The 17032-nt window shown below is 31.0% G+C and overlaps 3 protein-coding genes across 8 annotated transcripts in view; 1 reads left to right on the forward strand and 2 right to left on the reverse strand.

Annotated features, from left to right (window-relative positions):
- Nucleotides 1-1575: 1575 nt before the first annotated feature.
- On the reverse strand, nt 1576-3191 carry LOC111517778 (uncharacterized). Its single transcript, XM_023174045.2, has 2 exons — nt 3033-3191; nt 1576-2985 (listed from the first exon to the last, which is right to left on the reverse strand). The coding sequence occupies exons 1-2, from the start codon at nt 3033-3035 to the stop codon at nt 2473-2475; spliced, it is 516 nt and encodes a 171-aa protein (XP_023029813.2). The 5' UTR covers nt 3036-3191; the 3' UTR covers nt 1576-2472.
- A 2609-nt stretch (nt 3192-5800) lies between these two features.
- Nucleotides 5801-6322, reverse strand: LOC141480212 (uncharacterized). Its single transcript, XM_074170104.1, has one exon. It carries the CDS (start codon nt 6320-6322, stop codon nt 5801-5803), a length of 522 nt encoding a protein of 173 aa, XP_074026205.1.
- A 542-nt stretch (nt 6323-6864) lies between these two features.
- The window catches only part of LOC111517780 (uncharacterized), a 47702-nt gene continuing 37534 nt past the window's right edge, over nt 6865-17032 (forward strand). For all 6 annotated transcript variants that reach the window (XM_074169945.1, XM_074169949.1, XM_074169948.1 and 3 more), the window contains exons 1-2: nt 6865-7051; nt 7137-7177. The gene's annotated coding sequence lies outside the window, so the exon portion shown is untranslated. The remainder of the gene's footprint in view (nt 7052-7136; nt 7178-17032) is intronic.

Genomic DNA, 17032 nt, shown 5'->3' on the forward strand with positions numbered 1-17032 from the left:
TGTGTTTTCTAAGTTTCACCAAATTAGTGGTTTATATAATAACAATTTGAACCATATAACTTTCTACCTTGGTAATGGCTAATAATTATACCCCAATTTAAGAAAGAAACTTAAAACATCATAAAAGAAAATCATACCAATTTATTAAATGGACATGTACAATTTGTGCTGCATATAATAACAATTTTAATTGTATGACCCTTCACTTACTTATTAACTGATTTTTTTTACCTGAGTTTAGGTACAAACTAATAAAAAATTTAAAAATCACAAAAGAAAATTTCTCCAACTCATTAAATGAATATGTAATAAAATAACAGATGAAGAGCAGAATAATTCTATTGGGTCATTCATTAAATTTTGAATCTTTTCCCACCTGTGATTCAGTGCCTCATATTTACATAAAATAAATATAACAAGCTCTCGCTGTCTCCTTGTTGCATTACCTGCAGGTAATATATCTGTTTTACAGCCCTGTAGTTATTCTGACTCGACCACTGCTTTGTTGAAGTAATTCTCGTCGTCTCTAACGGTCTGGTCTCTTTATAAAGACGCCCTTTGGAGTATTTTCTCAAGATGACTGTTGATTCGATACACTTCGCGGTTTAAATCTTCAACTATGAAGATTGTTGAGAAACTGTATTTAGGTGTCGTGTGGTCTGAGAACATGTTTTATGTTCGTTCCACCACACATTTGGAAATTTCTATTTTGGAATTTCCACGTTTGTTTGAAGGTGATTGACAATGTTTCGTGATGAATTTCACTAGTTCGGACTTCCATTGTCTATTATATAAAATGATTTGAAATCCCTGAAACAAGTAAAAAAGAATAATTAAAAAGAATAGTTGAAAATAACAATTATATTAAGCAACAATAACCTGAAATGAAATGATAGTGAAATAACCTACAAGTAAAAATATAATAATTAAATAAATAAAAATTAAAGGAATGCAAAAAGAAAATAATAAAAAATAAAAAAAAAGTGTAGAGATTCCAAGTCACGTTAGTTCACGACGTTTCGATTGTTGGTATCTATAATCGTCTTCTGGTGATGACGATTGTAGATACCAACAATCGAAACGTCGTGAACTAACGTGACTTGGAATCTCTACACTTTTTTTTTTATTTTTTATTATTTTCTTTTTGCATTCCTTTAATTTTTATTTATTCAATTATTATATTTTTACTTGTAGGTTATTTCACTATCATTTCATTTCAGGTTATTGTTGCTTAATATAATTGTTATTTTCAACTATTCTTTTTAATTATTCTTTTTTACTTATTTCAGGGATTTCAAATCATTTTATATAATAGACAATGGAAGTCCGAACTAGTGAAATTGGAATTTCCAGTCTGACTTGGCCCACCCTTGCTCGCCCCAGTATGTTTAGATGTAAATTAGGAAGATTCAAGAGTGTCTCCAATACAGCTATTGGAATGATTTTTTAGATTATTTGGTAAGATGAACTAAATAATGCCATTGTGGCAAATAGATATTGGGCCAATATCTGTTTTACTCGGCACGAGTGATAAATTATTTGCTTATCTTGTTGAATGATTATGAAAACACAAAGTTAACAGAATTTTTTTTTATTATAAAATTGAAGTTTATTTGTCATTGAATGGACAAGAGATATTTTCTGTTCACATAAATAATTTATGTAAAGAAGTCCCTCAGGTTTATAGTTTGAAGTTACTTGACGATTTTGAAGAATTTAGAATAGATTGAGGGTACATGCATTAGAAGCTTTCAAAATGGAAATCAAATATTGTAATTTTGAATAGAATAGAATATATTCATTTTTTGTAGCCTAAACAAAACTGTTGTCAAATTATATGGAGAATTTTTCACAATATATCAATATGTTTTTATACAATGTTGCATTTTGATCAATAAGTATGTAAACCTAAAATGAGTCAATTTTAATGAAAATTTAAAATGGTAAAGTACACAATTCTATTGCAAAACATATGTAATACAACCAGAAGCAGATTGTTAACAATTCTGTATCAAGTGTTAGTAACATACTTGTCCAATGTGTAATGAAAATACCCAATTTGCGAATTTCTAGAATTCAATACAACTTCAAATTGGGAATAGGAAAAATGTTTGGGCAGTTGTTGATGTATATCAATTTAATTTCACCCCTTAATAAGTTATCAATTTGTACATAAAAAATCAATCTGAAAATAGATCTTCTATTTGAAGATATTTTTAAACTTTGTGGCTGTGGATACTCATGAAATCAATTTTTTTTCTTGAAAAAAAACAGGTACATGCAAATTTAACAATCATAATATGCTTAAAAAATAATGCCTTGTAAAAGAGGAATAATTCTTTATACAATAATACTGCTCAGCAGTAACATTAACAAATTCTACGCTCAATGTAAAAAAAAAATAAAGAATTTTTTCAGATGAACAGATCAAAAAATAATTAATACTGGTGAATAAAATTACCCAAATATAAATCAATATAAACTAGTTTTTTTCATAATCCTAAGAAACTCATCTTGATTTATTTCTCCGTCTCCATCACGGTCGGCTTCATCAATCATTTCCTGTAACTCTTCGTCTGTCAAATTCTCTCCCAATTCTTTAGCAACCCGTTTCAAGTTTTTGAAACTTATTTTACCAGTTTCATCATCATCAAATAAGCGAAAAGCTTTCATTATCTCTTCTTTCGAATCTTTTTCGGCCATCTTAACGGACATCAACTGGAGGAAATCGTCATACGATATTTCCCCTGTTCCATCTTTATCAATATCTGCTATCATTTTTTTAATTTCTTCCTTTTTTGGTTCGAATCCCAGAGCTCTAATAGCAACCTTCAAGTCTTTGGCATCTATCTTACCAGTACCTTCACTATCAAAAAGATCAAAAGCTTCTTTAATATCATTTTTTTGCTCTTCACTTAATTCGAATTTGGGGCCTGATTTCTTTCTTGGAGCACTCGAAGCAGGTTTTTTATGAGCACTAGTAGACTAAAAATGTTAAAATGAAGAAAACATTTCGAAAGATAATAACTTACCATTTTTCAAAAATTCTACTATTGATAGATCAATGCAATTTGAATGTTTGTAATTCTAATTTTTGCTAAGATACACCAAAATCGAATATATTAAAAAACAAACTGCGTGCGCAGTGCATATTCCTATGGCAACTCATCAGTTGTCATATGTAAGAGTTGCCATGTCACAGCATACCTAACAAGGTTAGCATACCTAACTTAACAAGGTTAGGTATGCTGTGGCCATGTATTCTGGCGCTCATATATTCAAAACGTATTCGTTTGTGATTCAAATACATACATTCATTCTAGCGTTGAAACGATGACGTCACAAAAACTATGATTTTGAAACATATCGTGAGGTTGTTTTGAAATGGAATTTGACGTTACGTTGTGTCAGTTGTCAGAATAGCTACTTGTTAGTCCATATTTTGAATAGAAAAAATACTTTTGGTACACTGGTTTTGAAAATGCATCTACAAGTGTAATATTCATACAAAAATCCTATGCAAAAATCCGATTCCAATTGAGGTTGGCGAAAATTGAAAAGTTTGTTTTCATTATTGAATTTGACATCTGACACAAATTGAATCATCAATCTGCAAGAGAAAAAGGGGGACATAATATATGATGAATCACCTAAGCAAATTTGTACAGAAGAGAGCAAATATACAAATGACCAAAATATGTTTGAGATGAGAGTATATAATGGAATTCAGATTATACTCTATACAAACAGAATGTATTGAACTCAAACTGACTTATTCGAAAAATAATTTGAACACAGTAACAATAAATCAGAAAGAAATATTCAAAATGGCAGAATATCACCTTATAATTTGTTTCTTTGTGGACAACTCATTTTAACAAGAAATCTTAAGTATTTATCCTTTCCTATTCACTACTGCTATGTCAGGATTGGACAGCCTTCAATGTATTTTTTCATTATCAAAATACTGCAGAAGTTTAATCTTAACCATTTACCATAACTAGAGTAAGTCAAGATTGAATACTTTTTAACACTCAATAAAAGTAAATCGTTAACATTACTAAAGGAAAGAATGGTATTGCAAATGATGAAAATCATTTTGGTGAAAAATAAGGAAACCTTCGCATAAAACGTTATTGGCAATTAGAATCATAAATAAATGACGTTTGTCAGAATTATTTATTATCCCGTGTGTCTGTAATGTGTCCATTCGAATCGTATTCGGGTTCGCTATTTGATGTGTTATTGTAGCTCCATATATCAATAAATATTTATTCTATTGATGCTGTTCATTTTTTCCAAATTTTATTTTTTTTAAATATTTTCATCTCATTACTATATGATGTCGTTACGCGATTTTAAAACAATTCTTCTCTACGAATTCAAATTGAACCAAAGCGCTGCCGAAACAGCCCAAAAAATTAACCAGGCATTTGGCAATGACAGTGTTGATGAACGCAGTGTTCGACGTTGGTTTGGGAAATTTCGTTCCGGAGATTTGATTTGTTGACCCACAATAATCCAGGACGAGGATTTGAGGACCCTGGTGAAAACTGACCCATCACAAATGGTGCGTAGGGTGGCGGGAGGGTTGGGCAACAACTCCCATGTGGTTTTTAATGGTTTAAAACACACTGGAAAGGTCAAGAAGCTCCAAAAGTAGTAGATAGAAATTGTAACGTTCCAAGATCTGTTCTTTTTCACTTTCGCGCATCCAAAACGATCCTTTTCAGGATCGAATCGTCACGTGTGATGAAGAGGAGATCCTCTACAACAACAGAAGACGTTCAAGCGAGTGGTTGGACACCGATGAGCCACCCAGGCACTTTCCAAAGGCGAAAACTCACCGAAAAGAGACCGTGGTTGTTGATATGGTGGTCAGTGGCTGGTGTGATTTACTATAACTTTCTGCAACCCGGCCAAATCATCACAGCAGATTCCTATTGTGACGAAATGTACCGAAAATTGAGTCAGCAGCAGCCGGCACTGGTCAACAGAAGAGCTCCACGAAAACACCCGTCCGCATGTTTCACAAATCATCATCCAAAAATCAAACGAATTTAGCGTAAAAGTTTTGCCTCGCCCACCATACTCTACAGACCTATCGCCAACTGACCACCACCTTTTCAAGCACTTCGATAACTTTCTCGCCGGTAGAACCTGTCAAGTAAACAAAGGTAAGTTTCATACCCTTTATTTCAGTGTTGCCAACTTATCATAAATACACATTAGTGTCAATACACATTAGCAACTCCTTCACATCTCCCCTATAAGTCTTTTAACAGGTTTTACTTCTCTACCTGAAGATGTTATTTTAGAAGCGTTTACAAACATTTGTTCTAAATCTATCACTCTATGTTCACTATCAGAACTTTCAGATATTTGTTCACCTAATGTTGACCCATTATTCTCACTCAAAGTAATAATGTCTGGGGGAGTGTTTTCCAATAATTCTACACTTGAATTATCGCTTTCTACATCTCTATCCCCTTCTCTAGACAAATCCACATTATCATCAACTATTTCTCGCCTATCCTGAAATTCTTCCATATTACTATCATTAAAACTTTCTATATAATGTTTCTCCTCAACTCTAGTACTTTTTACAGGTGGTTTTGGTACAAATGAACAATGTTTTTCCGCTATATTTTTATAATTCAACTTGATAAAGTTACGATTTCTTTTCAAAATTGACCATTGCTCATTTGTAATTTATAAGTCCTATTTCTAAGTTGTTCTTTTTTACTGCTTCAATAGCAGCACCAACGCCTCCTGACGCAGAGCTCTTCATTGTCTCACTTTATTCCTTGGACTTTTCAATAGACCTGCATGTCTCAATGGTTTTTTCCAAGGAAATGGACCCATCTTCCAGCAGCCTCTGCCTAATGTCTTCATCGCTGACTTCCACAGTAATCATGGCTTTCACTATCAAGTTTTCTAAATCTCCCAACTTGCATTTCTTTGCCTGTTTCATCAACGTGGTGATAAATTGATCTAGGGTTTGTCCTTGTTTCTGACGTATACTTATGAAGCTGAATATTTCGAAAACCAAGTTTTCTTTAGGTAGAAAAAAGACTTCGAACTTATCTAGCAAGACCTGCAGCTTGACTTTCTCTTCATCCGTGAAAGTAAAGGTTTCTTGAATTTTGAACCCTTCTTCGCCGATGAGATGAAGCATCTGTGCACATTGGATTTGCTCCGTCTTTTTATTTAGTTCCGAAGCTATAATATAATTTTGAAAACGACGCTTCCAGAACCTCCAATTCTCAGCGATATTTCCCTCCATATTCATTGGAGCAATTGCAGCGCGTGCTTCACTCATTTTCAATTACTTGACGTTTAGTATGCTCAGTTAACAGCTATGAACTTTTTTTCTTCTTGTGTGAGGCTTTATTTATTTTGTTTTTCACCTTTGTCTGCTTTCTTATTTAATTAATTGAAATTTTCCGAATGCGCCATGTCAAGTAAATAAAGGTAAGTTTCATACCCTTTATTTCAGTGTTGCCAACTTATCATAAATACACATTAGTGTCAATACACATTAGCAACTCCTTCACAGAACCTTCGCTCATCAGGACCAGGCACAAACAACCTCTGTCGACTTCATCAATTCCGACTACACAATTTTAATGACGGAATTAATCGACTTGTGTTACGGTGGCGAAAGTCCACTGATTCAAATGGCATTCATTTCAATTGAGTTGAATGGGTATTCACTGAGAAATTACAATTTGAATTAAACTCATAAAAAGGACAAGACTTTTGAAACAACCTAATAGTTTATCAGCTCATACACATGTTTCGTGATAGGTGGCTGCTGTCTCTAGACGCTATTTTTTTTATTTTATTGATTTTGATGTTTCATGGCATGGTCTCGAATCGAATGCCTTGATCACAGTGTACACCACAAGTCATTGATTATTGATTAACAGGAAAATATACTACGAAAATGGAAAGCAGATTTTCCGAAGTGATTAGAAGAAATGGTTGAAATTATTGGATACTAGATATATTTATTCAGTGGCGATAACAGTTTCCATTTAATATTCTGGTGAGTTCTAATTTTTGTTCAAGAACCATATTTGTCATATCTGTTTATGTAAAAACGGCGTTCTCATGAAATTTCAAAATTTTAGGTTTTTTATACGTGGTTCTTGGATTCGGAGTTAACAAAAAGGTATGTATACTTTGATTGATTCCATTTTATAATTCAGGTATGGTAATATTTGGATAAAGAGCCTCATTCACGATTGAAATGCCTGGATTCTTAGCTCCTACAATTTACAAATTCATGATGGAATGATACCCTGTACCCCAATGAATTAAAACGATTTAATTTGATGAATTTCAGTACAAGAAGGTACAATATCGAATTGAAACACCTATTCCACGAGAATATGCAAATTTAGTTGAAATGGAAATTTTTTTATTAGGAAATATCAGTAGGAAATATCAGTTACAAAAAAGTTTTCTATTACTTCATCATTATATAAAAAATGAGAAGCTTTCATGAAAAGAAAGGATAAAAATAAATGAATCAAGGAAAACTATACAAAGATGCGTAGATCTCACACAGAAATTTCTTTCAAATTCAAACTGAAGAAAAAATCCATTCAAAACAACGACTTCTAAATGTATGAGTATTGAATTGCATGGAAATCACTTTTTCTCAATCGGCTAGGACTCCTAAACATTCATAATGGAATTGACACAGATTATTCATGGTAATGCTACACAGCATAATTTAATATAATATGTGAATTTTTTTTTATCAATACTTATATATTGTATATATATATCGCCTCTGTCTGGAAAATGATGAAACTGCAGAGCATATACTTTGTGCCTGCCCCGCTGGGGACCAAATCAGGTTCTTTGAGTTCGGCAAATCCGTACTCTCACCATCTGACCTGAAAGACCACTCACCATACAAACTAATTGGCTTCGTTAAGAAGCTGGGTTTATTTGGCCAAGTGTGAATAGGTGTGAGCCATAATAAACCCTTATGGGTTGCGGTGGAGGGTCGAATAGACGCACTCACTTTAGGCCTACCTACCTACCTATATATTGTATAAGAAGTACTGATAAAAAATTTCACTTGATAGGAAAACTTTCAATGTTCACATGAACTATGATTCCATTATAAACTAGTCTCCAACTCCATGCTGAGCAGTTGAAGACTATAATATTGTTTTTCAGTGCAAGTTCAATCTAAACACAGATGAAAAGGTAGTTAGGGAAGTGTGTCGATTCATCATCCAAATCTGAATTTTTACATTGATTAAAATTGTGCCTTGTCTATCTTCAGTCAGTTATTACTGGCTCAATGCAACCCTCTCCAATAGGTGTTGATGTATCTGAGGAGTATTTCTGTTTTGACAGAGCTTGCTCTGGAGGTCAATACAGTATTTTCAGTGGAAACTTTGAGATACACCTGGAAATTGAAATGTGTTATCAATACTTCTTTATATTGTGAGAAAAAGTTGTTCCTTATAATTGAATGTTCATATATTTGAAAGTAGTTGTTTTGATTGGATTTTTCATTGAAGTTTGTTTCTAAAAAAACTTCTGTGTATGATCTATATCTTTATAGGGTTTTTATTAATGAATGTATTTTTTCTTTCTTTTGGAAGTTTCCCTATATAATGTTGGAGATATATAAAGCCAAGCGGATTTTTTTCGATATTTAAATTATTCAAGGCCTTGAGACACTTCTTTATCTGTTACATATACAAAATTAAATTTTTGAATTTATTGTTCACAATCAAATCATTAATAAATTGTAAAAAATCATTATCACTGATGAATAAGAATTGGAAATATGGAAATTGAAAGCTTTTATATTCAAAACTTACCCTAGATTCAGGGGGATCAAAAAAGTATCCAGCTTCACTGTCCCATGATCCATAATCTCAGTCATAAATAATTGGCAGCAGTAATAACCTAAGAACCTACAGTTTTCAAAAACACATGTCTATATAATTGCCTAACACTGACTTTGAGAGCAGTTACCTAAAGGCAGTGTACTTGGAAAAGGTTGTGATAAAATTAAAATATCCAGTGAAATTGGAAGTAAGTGAACAAATTTAATTTTATTCAATTTAATTATTTTTGTAGTTGAACGATCTTCGTGACTACGAAACTAATTTCATATGTAGAATTGAAATCTCTCTCTTTCAATTAAACGTGTTGAATGCATTTAGTGATCTATGATATGCCATATACCCCTTTCAATTTAAGCAGTATTTTCGTTCTGGTTTGGAAAAAATTATTTCGGTAGTTAATTTTTTCTACTGTTGGAAGTGATTTCAATAAATATGGAAGTGATATTTTATCCAGGCACATTATCAGTGGTTTCTTTAGTTCATTTTGTCAATGTTGTCAGAAATAAGTTGAATTGATTGGATTTATTTCAGGACAAAACATATCCATTTAAATGTTCTGTCCTAAATGGGGTAAAAACTACAAAAATGATAATATAAGACATATAGTCACTAAATACATTTAACATGTTTATTTGAAATTTTTTATAACATTGCTTCATACCTATAAAATGAATATTAATCGCTTTATGTAGAAAGATTTTTCAGTAGTTCCGCCATATAAAACAAAAAGAAAAAAATATCAGTATCAGTATGTATACTTGTAAATGCAAAAGTCACTCACTTAACACTCACTCATTCATCTCTGTTTCTTCGTACTGATAAGCCCTAGGAAGCTGAAATTTGGTGTATAAGTGCTTCTTAGCTCTCAGATACGCACTAAGAAAGGAATTTTTTAAATATTCCAACTGGGGCACCTCCCGCGGGAATAAAAGGGGCGCGGTTACATATGAAAATTACCTTTTCATCATTGTTTCTCTGTATCGCTATATTTTCGGAGGCGGAAATTTTGTATGTAGGTTCGTTGTAGATGTCTAATAAGAAAGGCTTTTTAAGTATTCCAACTGGGAAGACAGCCGCGGGGCAATAAGAAGCGTTCATAAAAATAAAGGTACCTTTTCTTCATTGTTTCTCCATGCTCTTAAATTTCTGGTGGGTGAATTTATATTTAGTATCACTACTGCACCCCTGAGGGTCCGGGGCGGGTCGCTAGTACACTAAAATTCATGACAATGAAGGCTGTTGATAAAAAAATCCATATTTCGTGAAACATTATTACTTTAACCGTTTTCTTATTTTGATTTGACACTTAAGATGAACAGTTTAATTTGGTGTGATTTGAATGAAAAGAAACATATCAAAAATATCTATAATTCGCCCAATATAGTTCAAATACAGTTCATTTAAAACGAAACTTAACAAAATAAAGCACATTTTAGATGTCCAATAGTGAATATGGATACCAAAAAACTTTATTTCACACACAATTCTAGGAAGAAGCATGGAACATCTTTTTGGTTGGAATACAAATTGGTTATTTCAGATATTCGCGGAAATATATCATGAGGCAGTCTACTGGCGGAGACATTTAGTTTATGTTCGAAAATACGTCTTTGAAACTACAACAAATATGTCCAGTCTGGTATTTCAGATTTTTAGTCGATTAATGTTTTTTTTTCTTGCAGTCTGGTATTTTCTCTTGTATTAAATAATCAATATTAGTAAATTGTTAGGTTTCACTTTATTGGAGTTCTCATTTTCCTCATTTCATTTTATTTTGTTTTCAAGATTTTTAATATTTGTACTTTTCATTCCATCATTTTTTGACACTGATTTCTTTGCCGAATTCTATCTCTTTTTCTTGGTGTATCTGAGTCGTCATTATTGGTTTCTTTCTTGACATGCGTTGACTAGTATATATATATATATATATATATATATATATATATATATATATATATATATATATATATATATATATATATATATATATATATATATATATATATATATATATATTCAATGATGTAAAAAAATCAATTATACTCTTTTGGTTCTGGAGATATACAGGAAAACGCAAAAAATCCCAAATTATTTTTTTGCCTATATCTTCTTTAATCGCAGACATATTGAAAATCTGTCTACATTTTGCTATTGGCACTTAATGTGGGCTATCAGAACATGTCCATGAATCTTTTATATAGGGTGTCACCTTACTTGGGCCACCCCCCATCTTTGAATTTTTGAATACGGACCTGTATTTTATGTTGTGGTTTTTGGATCATAGACGTTCACTTCATACTGAGAAATTAAATTTTATATTATATTTCGGGAAGTTTCGGTAATATTTGATTATAATTGAGTGAATTATTCCCTTTTAAATTGCGGCCCTCGAAATTGGTTGACTGAGTTAAATAAAAACACAATAGCAACTTTCACGTCTCCCTATGTACCATAGAGTTTTTAGAGAGTTTTTTTTTCATTTTTAGGTACTTATTCATATTTTTTCATATTTCCATTAGTCTGAGAGTTTTCTACAATGAACTTCGAATAAGAAAACCTTTTATGATTATCTGAAACATATCTACAACAAAAATATATTATATGTGTTTTGATGAGCAGAAAAAGAAATGCTAGCAATAATAACATCCGAAATGAACACTATAATTGTAATGAAAATTGAAAAAAGTAATTTATATACACAAAAAAATTTATGTTCGAATTGGAGTCCTTCCATTTCGAGACAAATAATGGGCCAATAAGATGGCCTTTAAGATCACCAGATCTTACTATTTTGGACTATTTTCTATGGGGCACATTGAAAAATAGGATTTACGCTGACAGAGAGACAGAAAATGTGGAAGACTCGAGATTGATGATTTTGAATAATTTCGCAACAATGCAGCAAATGAGTGTATTAAGGGCAATAAATAATATGAAAAACCGAGTTCAAAAATGTCTCGAAATGGATGGACTCCAATTCGAACATTTATTGCTCTATTAATTTTTTTGTGTATATAAATTACTTCATTTCAATTTTCATTACAATTATAGTGTTCGTTTCGGATGTTACTATTGCTATCGTTTCTTTTTCTGCTTATTAAATTACATATAATATATTTTTGATGTAGATATGTTTCACATAATCATAAAAGGTTTTCTTATTTGAAGTTCATTGTAGAAAACGCTCAGAGCAATGGAAAAAATATGAATAGGTACCTAAAAATGAAAAAAAAAACTCTCGAAAAACTCTACGGTACATAGGGAGACGTGAAAGTTGTTATTGTGTTTTTATTCAACTCAGTCAACCAATTTCCAGGGCCGTAATTTAAAAAGGAATAATTCACACTATTAATTATAATCAAATATTACCGAAACATCCCAAAATATAAAATTGAATTTAATTTCTCAGTACGAAGTGTATGTCGACGAAACAAAAACTACAACAAAAAATACAGGTCCGTATTCAAAGATTCAAAGATGGAGGTGGCCCAAGTCAGATGAGACACCCTGTATAAAAGATTCATGGACATATTCTGATAGCCCACATCAAGTGCCACTAGCAAAATGTGGACAGATTTTCAATATGTTTGTGAATGAAGAAGATATAGGCAAAAAATAATTTGGTATTTTTTTGTTTTTCTTGTATATATATATATATATATATATATATATATATATATATATATATATATATATATATAAACAGAAGTTAATATCGGACATAGCACTCATGAAAGTGGCAAACCATAGACACGTGTTTCGGGCTTTTGCCACTTTCATGAGTGCTATGTCCGATATTAACTTCTGTTTCTATATCAAGACACTCAATAACTTTCATATTTGTATATATATATATATATATATATATATAATATATATATATATATATATATATATATATATATATATATATATATATATATATACAAATAGAGATTTTATCGAGTGTGTATGATACCAATCAAAAATGAAACAATTCGTGGACACAACACATATATAATATTTATAATCTTATTTTAGGCAAAACATTTAATTATGAGCAACTCTTATTCACTTTAGTGTTACCAATTTATATTGAAGAAAAGAAAAATGAAACTTTCTATGTTTTTTAGCACTTTTATTTGTAACTAACGTTACTGCAGTTTCGTCCTATACGGACAAATAAAAGTGGTAAGAAACATAGAAAGTTTCATTTTTCTTTTCTTCATTATGATTTCCTACCACGTAGTAACAGCTACATTCATCAATTTATCCAATTTATATCTATAATGTTTTTATTGTACATATCATAGTGCATCCGATTTTCTCGAGGATCAAACTGAAAAATAATATCAGTAATTACGTTGATTGTAATGAACTGCCTCATCTCTTTGTAATCTAATGATACGTCTGTCTTTGGAAACTATTAAGAACTTTGAACTCACACTTTCAACATTGAACTCATAATTTTGAGTTTGAACACGTTTCTTTTATTTTAGAAATATTTACTTGAAACAAGAACTATTACTCTTGTACTATACCAACGACAATGCTAGTATTTATAAATGTCATCCTAATGGATGTTTTGCTGTGTGTTTTTGATGATCGAGCTATTTAGTCATAGCGTATTTGAAACCGAATTTGTCTGCACCTGTTAGTTATAGTTTTCTAATATTGTTAACAACATATGTAAAATACTGGAGTTGAGGAAATGGACCCCTGGCAGTATGTAGATCTGACGCTGTCAGAATGGACGAATGAAAAATTTTGTCTTGAATTCTTGGGATTGAGAGAAAAATCTGAAAATCGTTGGTTTGGGTTATATTGATAAAGACCCACCAATAATACTTTTTTTCAAAAATCTCCATGTATAGACACCTACCAGTTATATTTTCATTATGTCTAGGAAAGTTAACCATTACCTCAGTTTATTCACTTGGTAAAGATATCACTGAACAGTACAATAAGAAGTAGGATGCAATTTCAGCTTCAATGATTTTAAATTTGATTTGTAACTCAGTGAATGCAAGTACTGATTATTTTTGTGAATATTCTTTCTCAAAAACATTTTGGATGATATCCTTTTCCATTATTTCTTTTGAATTTTAAAATTTTTAGAAGACAAAAGGATCACATTCCGAAACGTTAACCATTCAAGCCTTTTAAAATGAGGTGATCTCCTTCTTACTTCCTACGTAGTAGTGAACAACGAGAACTAACAATATTTTTTCCTAGAAGAAATGTATTGGAGGTGGGAAGTTTAAAATTTACCAACCATTCACCTTGGTGTCTATGTTTTCAATTTCAAATACAAAATTTCAAATAAATGTTTGTAAAACATTTTTAAAATATCAATCATTAATAAAACTATTGATACGTCATGTACACTAAGTAGGTTCATATATTGTGTTTTATTTAATTATCACGATCATTGATAACTTCACAATATGCAGAGTTGTTATCTTATCTATAAGGTAAATCCTTGTTTAGAAATATTTCAACACTATAGAGTGCACCACAATGATATAACAAATTATCGTGAACTTGATAATTACATTATACATAATACTTTATATGTTAGTTATTTTAAATAGATGTATAAAGTAAAAATATAAGAATATTACATACATACATGATGAACTATGTATTTATTTTTACTTCTACTTGTGTTACACTGATATTTGCATTTTCAGGCTCTTTTTGATTAAAGAAGCAGCATTTTTTTCACTATTACTACTTAATTTTTTCTTTCTGATATGTCATTTATCTTACCTATTATTTTACTAATTCCAAATGAAACTTCTGCATATGCAATATGACATAAGTATGAGAGAAATCTCTGACTTTGTGATGTAGTTCTTGAGAAACTCGTTGAAGTTTTTTGCTTAAATGAATACAATATCATATATCACCATGCTCAGGAATTACAGATTCCTTCTTGTAAAAAAAATGTGATTCTTTAAAAAGTTTTTCAGGGGAATAGGTATAACCTCTATTATTGAAAATAATTTTGGTGGGCCATTTTTGTGTGATGTAATAACCGTGAGAAGATTATCAATAATACCTTCCCACACAAGTTTTCCATTGTTGATATGGGATTGTATTAAAATGAATTATATGTTTGTAACTGTGCAATACCGATAATGTTTTGAAAAATTTTAATTTGTTTAAGAGCGACCTTATTTTTTTAGCAACATATGCATGCTTATTTTACTTTAGATTTTCATCTTTGTACTGTGATGCCGAGATACTTTATACATTTGTGTCATATTTATAATCATCATTTCATTATTGTTATGGAATTCCTGTGAAGTATAATTTGGCAAATTTTTGCTGAAATAATTGGAAGATACGAAATGAGTTTTTGATCAGTATTTTTTTTTAAGCAATATACCAGTTGATAATTATTATGAAATATCCTACTTGTTTTTCGAATTTGAGAATCAGCTCGATATAATACGGCTGTATTCATCAGCAAAACTAATAATGCTACATTCGAAATTGACCCTGAAAAAATCATTCAAGTGAATATCAAATAAGAGAGGTCCCAAAACTGTACCTTGTGAAACTCCACATCCTATGATACAGTAAGTACTACGTATTTCGTTTATTTCAACGCACGGCTTTCTATTAGAGAGATATCTTTCCATATACAGGTGTACATAAGCAAAACTTATAATGAAAAATGTTACCTGAATTTCATTAAAAACCGGTAACATTTCCAGACAAAATTTATAATAAATAGTTTAATTTGTTTTTTTAATGTGTTTAGTTTTAAAATAATGAAAATCCATAAATACCAAGAGTAGGTGTAGGTCTAGACCGTGTAGGTCTAGGATATAATAAGCAAATGTTACATTTTATTCATTGCGTCTGCTTTGTCTTGTCTCAGATCACGATGTGATACTTACATTACACATAACAGAATGTTCCGAAAGATCCAATGAAAACTAAAATCTCGAACTGTGAATTGCGTTTATTCGGTTGAATTTTTTGTATATATTAAAGCGTCAAATATTCATCTGAAGCTACCTAACCACTTCATAATATAATAATGCTTCCTAACTTTTGGAAACCTCTGACCCAATTGGATCGTGCTTGTTCAACTTTCGATCAAAGATCCGTTCTAGAAATTTTAGTTTATTGATTGCAATTGGCGAGTCTAAATATCTTTTAGATTTCTTTTGAATGGTTGGCTTAGATCTGTGAAAAAATTATACAAAAATATCTTCTGTTGAAAGCTTGGCAGTATCAATGCCTGAATTTGCTAATACAGAGTTAATTTCAAGTTTTAGACAATTAGTTAGAAATTCTTGATAAACTAGAGAAAAGACTCTAGATAACTAACAATAGATAGTTAATTTACCGTGATTTTTATTTTACAATTTGAGTTTTAATCAAATTGTAAAATAAAAATATAATTTTACGAATTTTTTTTTCCCTACGAAATAGGGAACACGCATATATTCTTTTTTTATTATTTTATAATTTTAACACGTTTTTATCAGCTGCACCTATATGTATGTATGTTTGTTGGTAACTCTCAAGCTCGGGATCTGTATTTGACAGAATTATCAACATTATTGCTTGATCTATTCGCGGACAGATGGCGCTGTACGTAACCTCCTTGATATAATTCGAACTCACTTTACATTTGGAAAAAGTTTTTTTTTTTATTAACACACGCGCCTGCTGCCTTATTTGTAACCCTCCTTTGCGCGCCTGCTGCCTGGTGCTTGGTAGCTGATTTTCAGGCTCCCTCTCCGGAATCGAAAAATATCAAGGGTCATTTTTCTAAACAATATACGGCTGATTGATCCCAAAGTTTAGATAAAATAAATATAGTTCAGAAAGACTAAAAAACACGCTTTTATAGCATACGAAACTAAAAATGAAAAATAAACATAGTTTAAAAAAACGTGCTTTTAAAGAACATCGAACTAAAAAGTTAAAAATATATTTTTTTAATAAGCTTAAAACAATAACGAACGCAAAATACTATGTAGTATTATTGTGAAAAAAGCATGGGCGCTTTGTGCCATTTTTTTTTTTTTATATCAAGCACCCGTCGCTTTTTTCACAATAATACTAGTATTTTTAGTTCGTTATTGTTTTAAGCTTATTTAAAAAAATATTTTCAACTTTTGAGTTCGATTTTCTTTAAAAGC

Source organism: Leptinotarsa decemlineata, unplaced genomic scaffold, assembly GCF_025532065.1.
Source record: "Leptinotarsa decemlineata unplaced genomic scaffold, Ldec_3_MD MMD2_P_RNA_scaffold_6, whole genome shotgun sequence".
Lineage (NCBI taxonomy): Eukaryota > Metazoa > Arthropoda > Insecta > Coleoptera > Chrysomelidae > Leptinotarsa > Leptinotarsa decemlineata.

What these genes read in the sequence shown, in the direction of transcription:
- LOC141480212 (XM_074170104.1), bottom strand. Translation starts at nt 6,322, where the DNA reads ATGAGTGAAGCACGCGCTGCAATTGCTCCAATGAATATGGAGGGAAAT.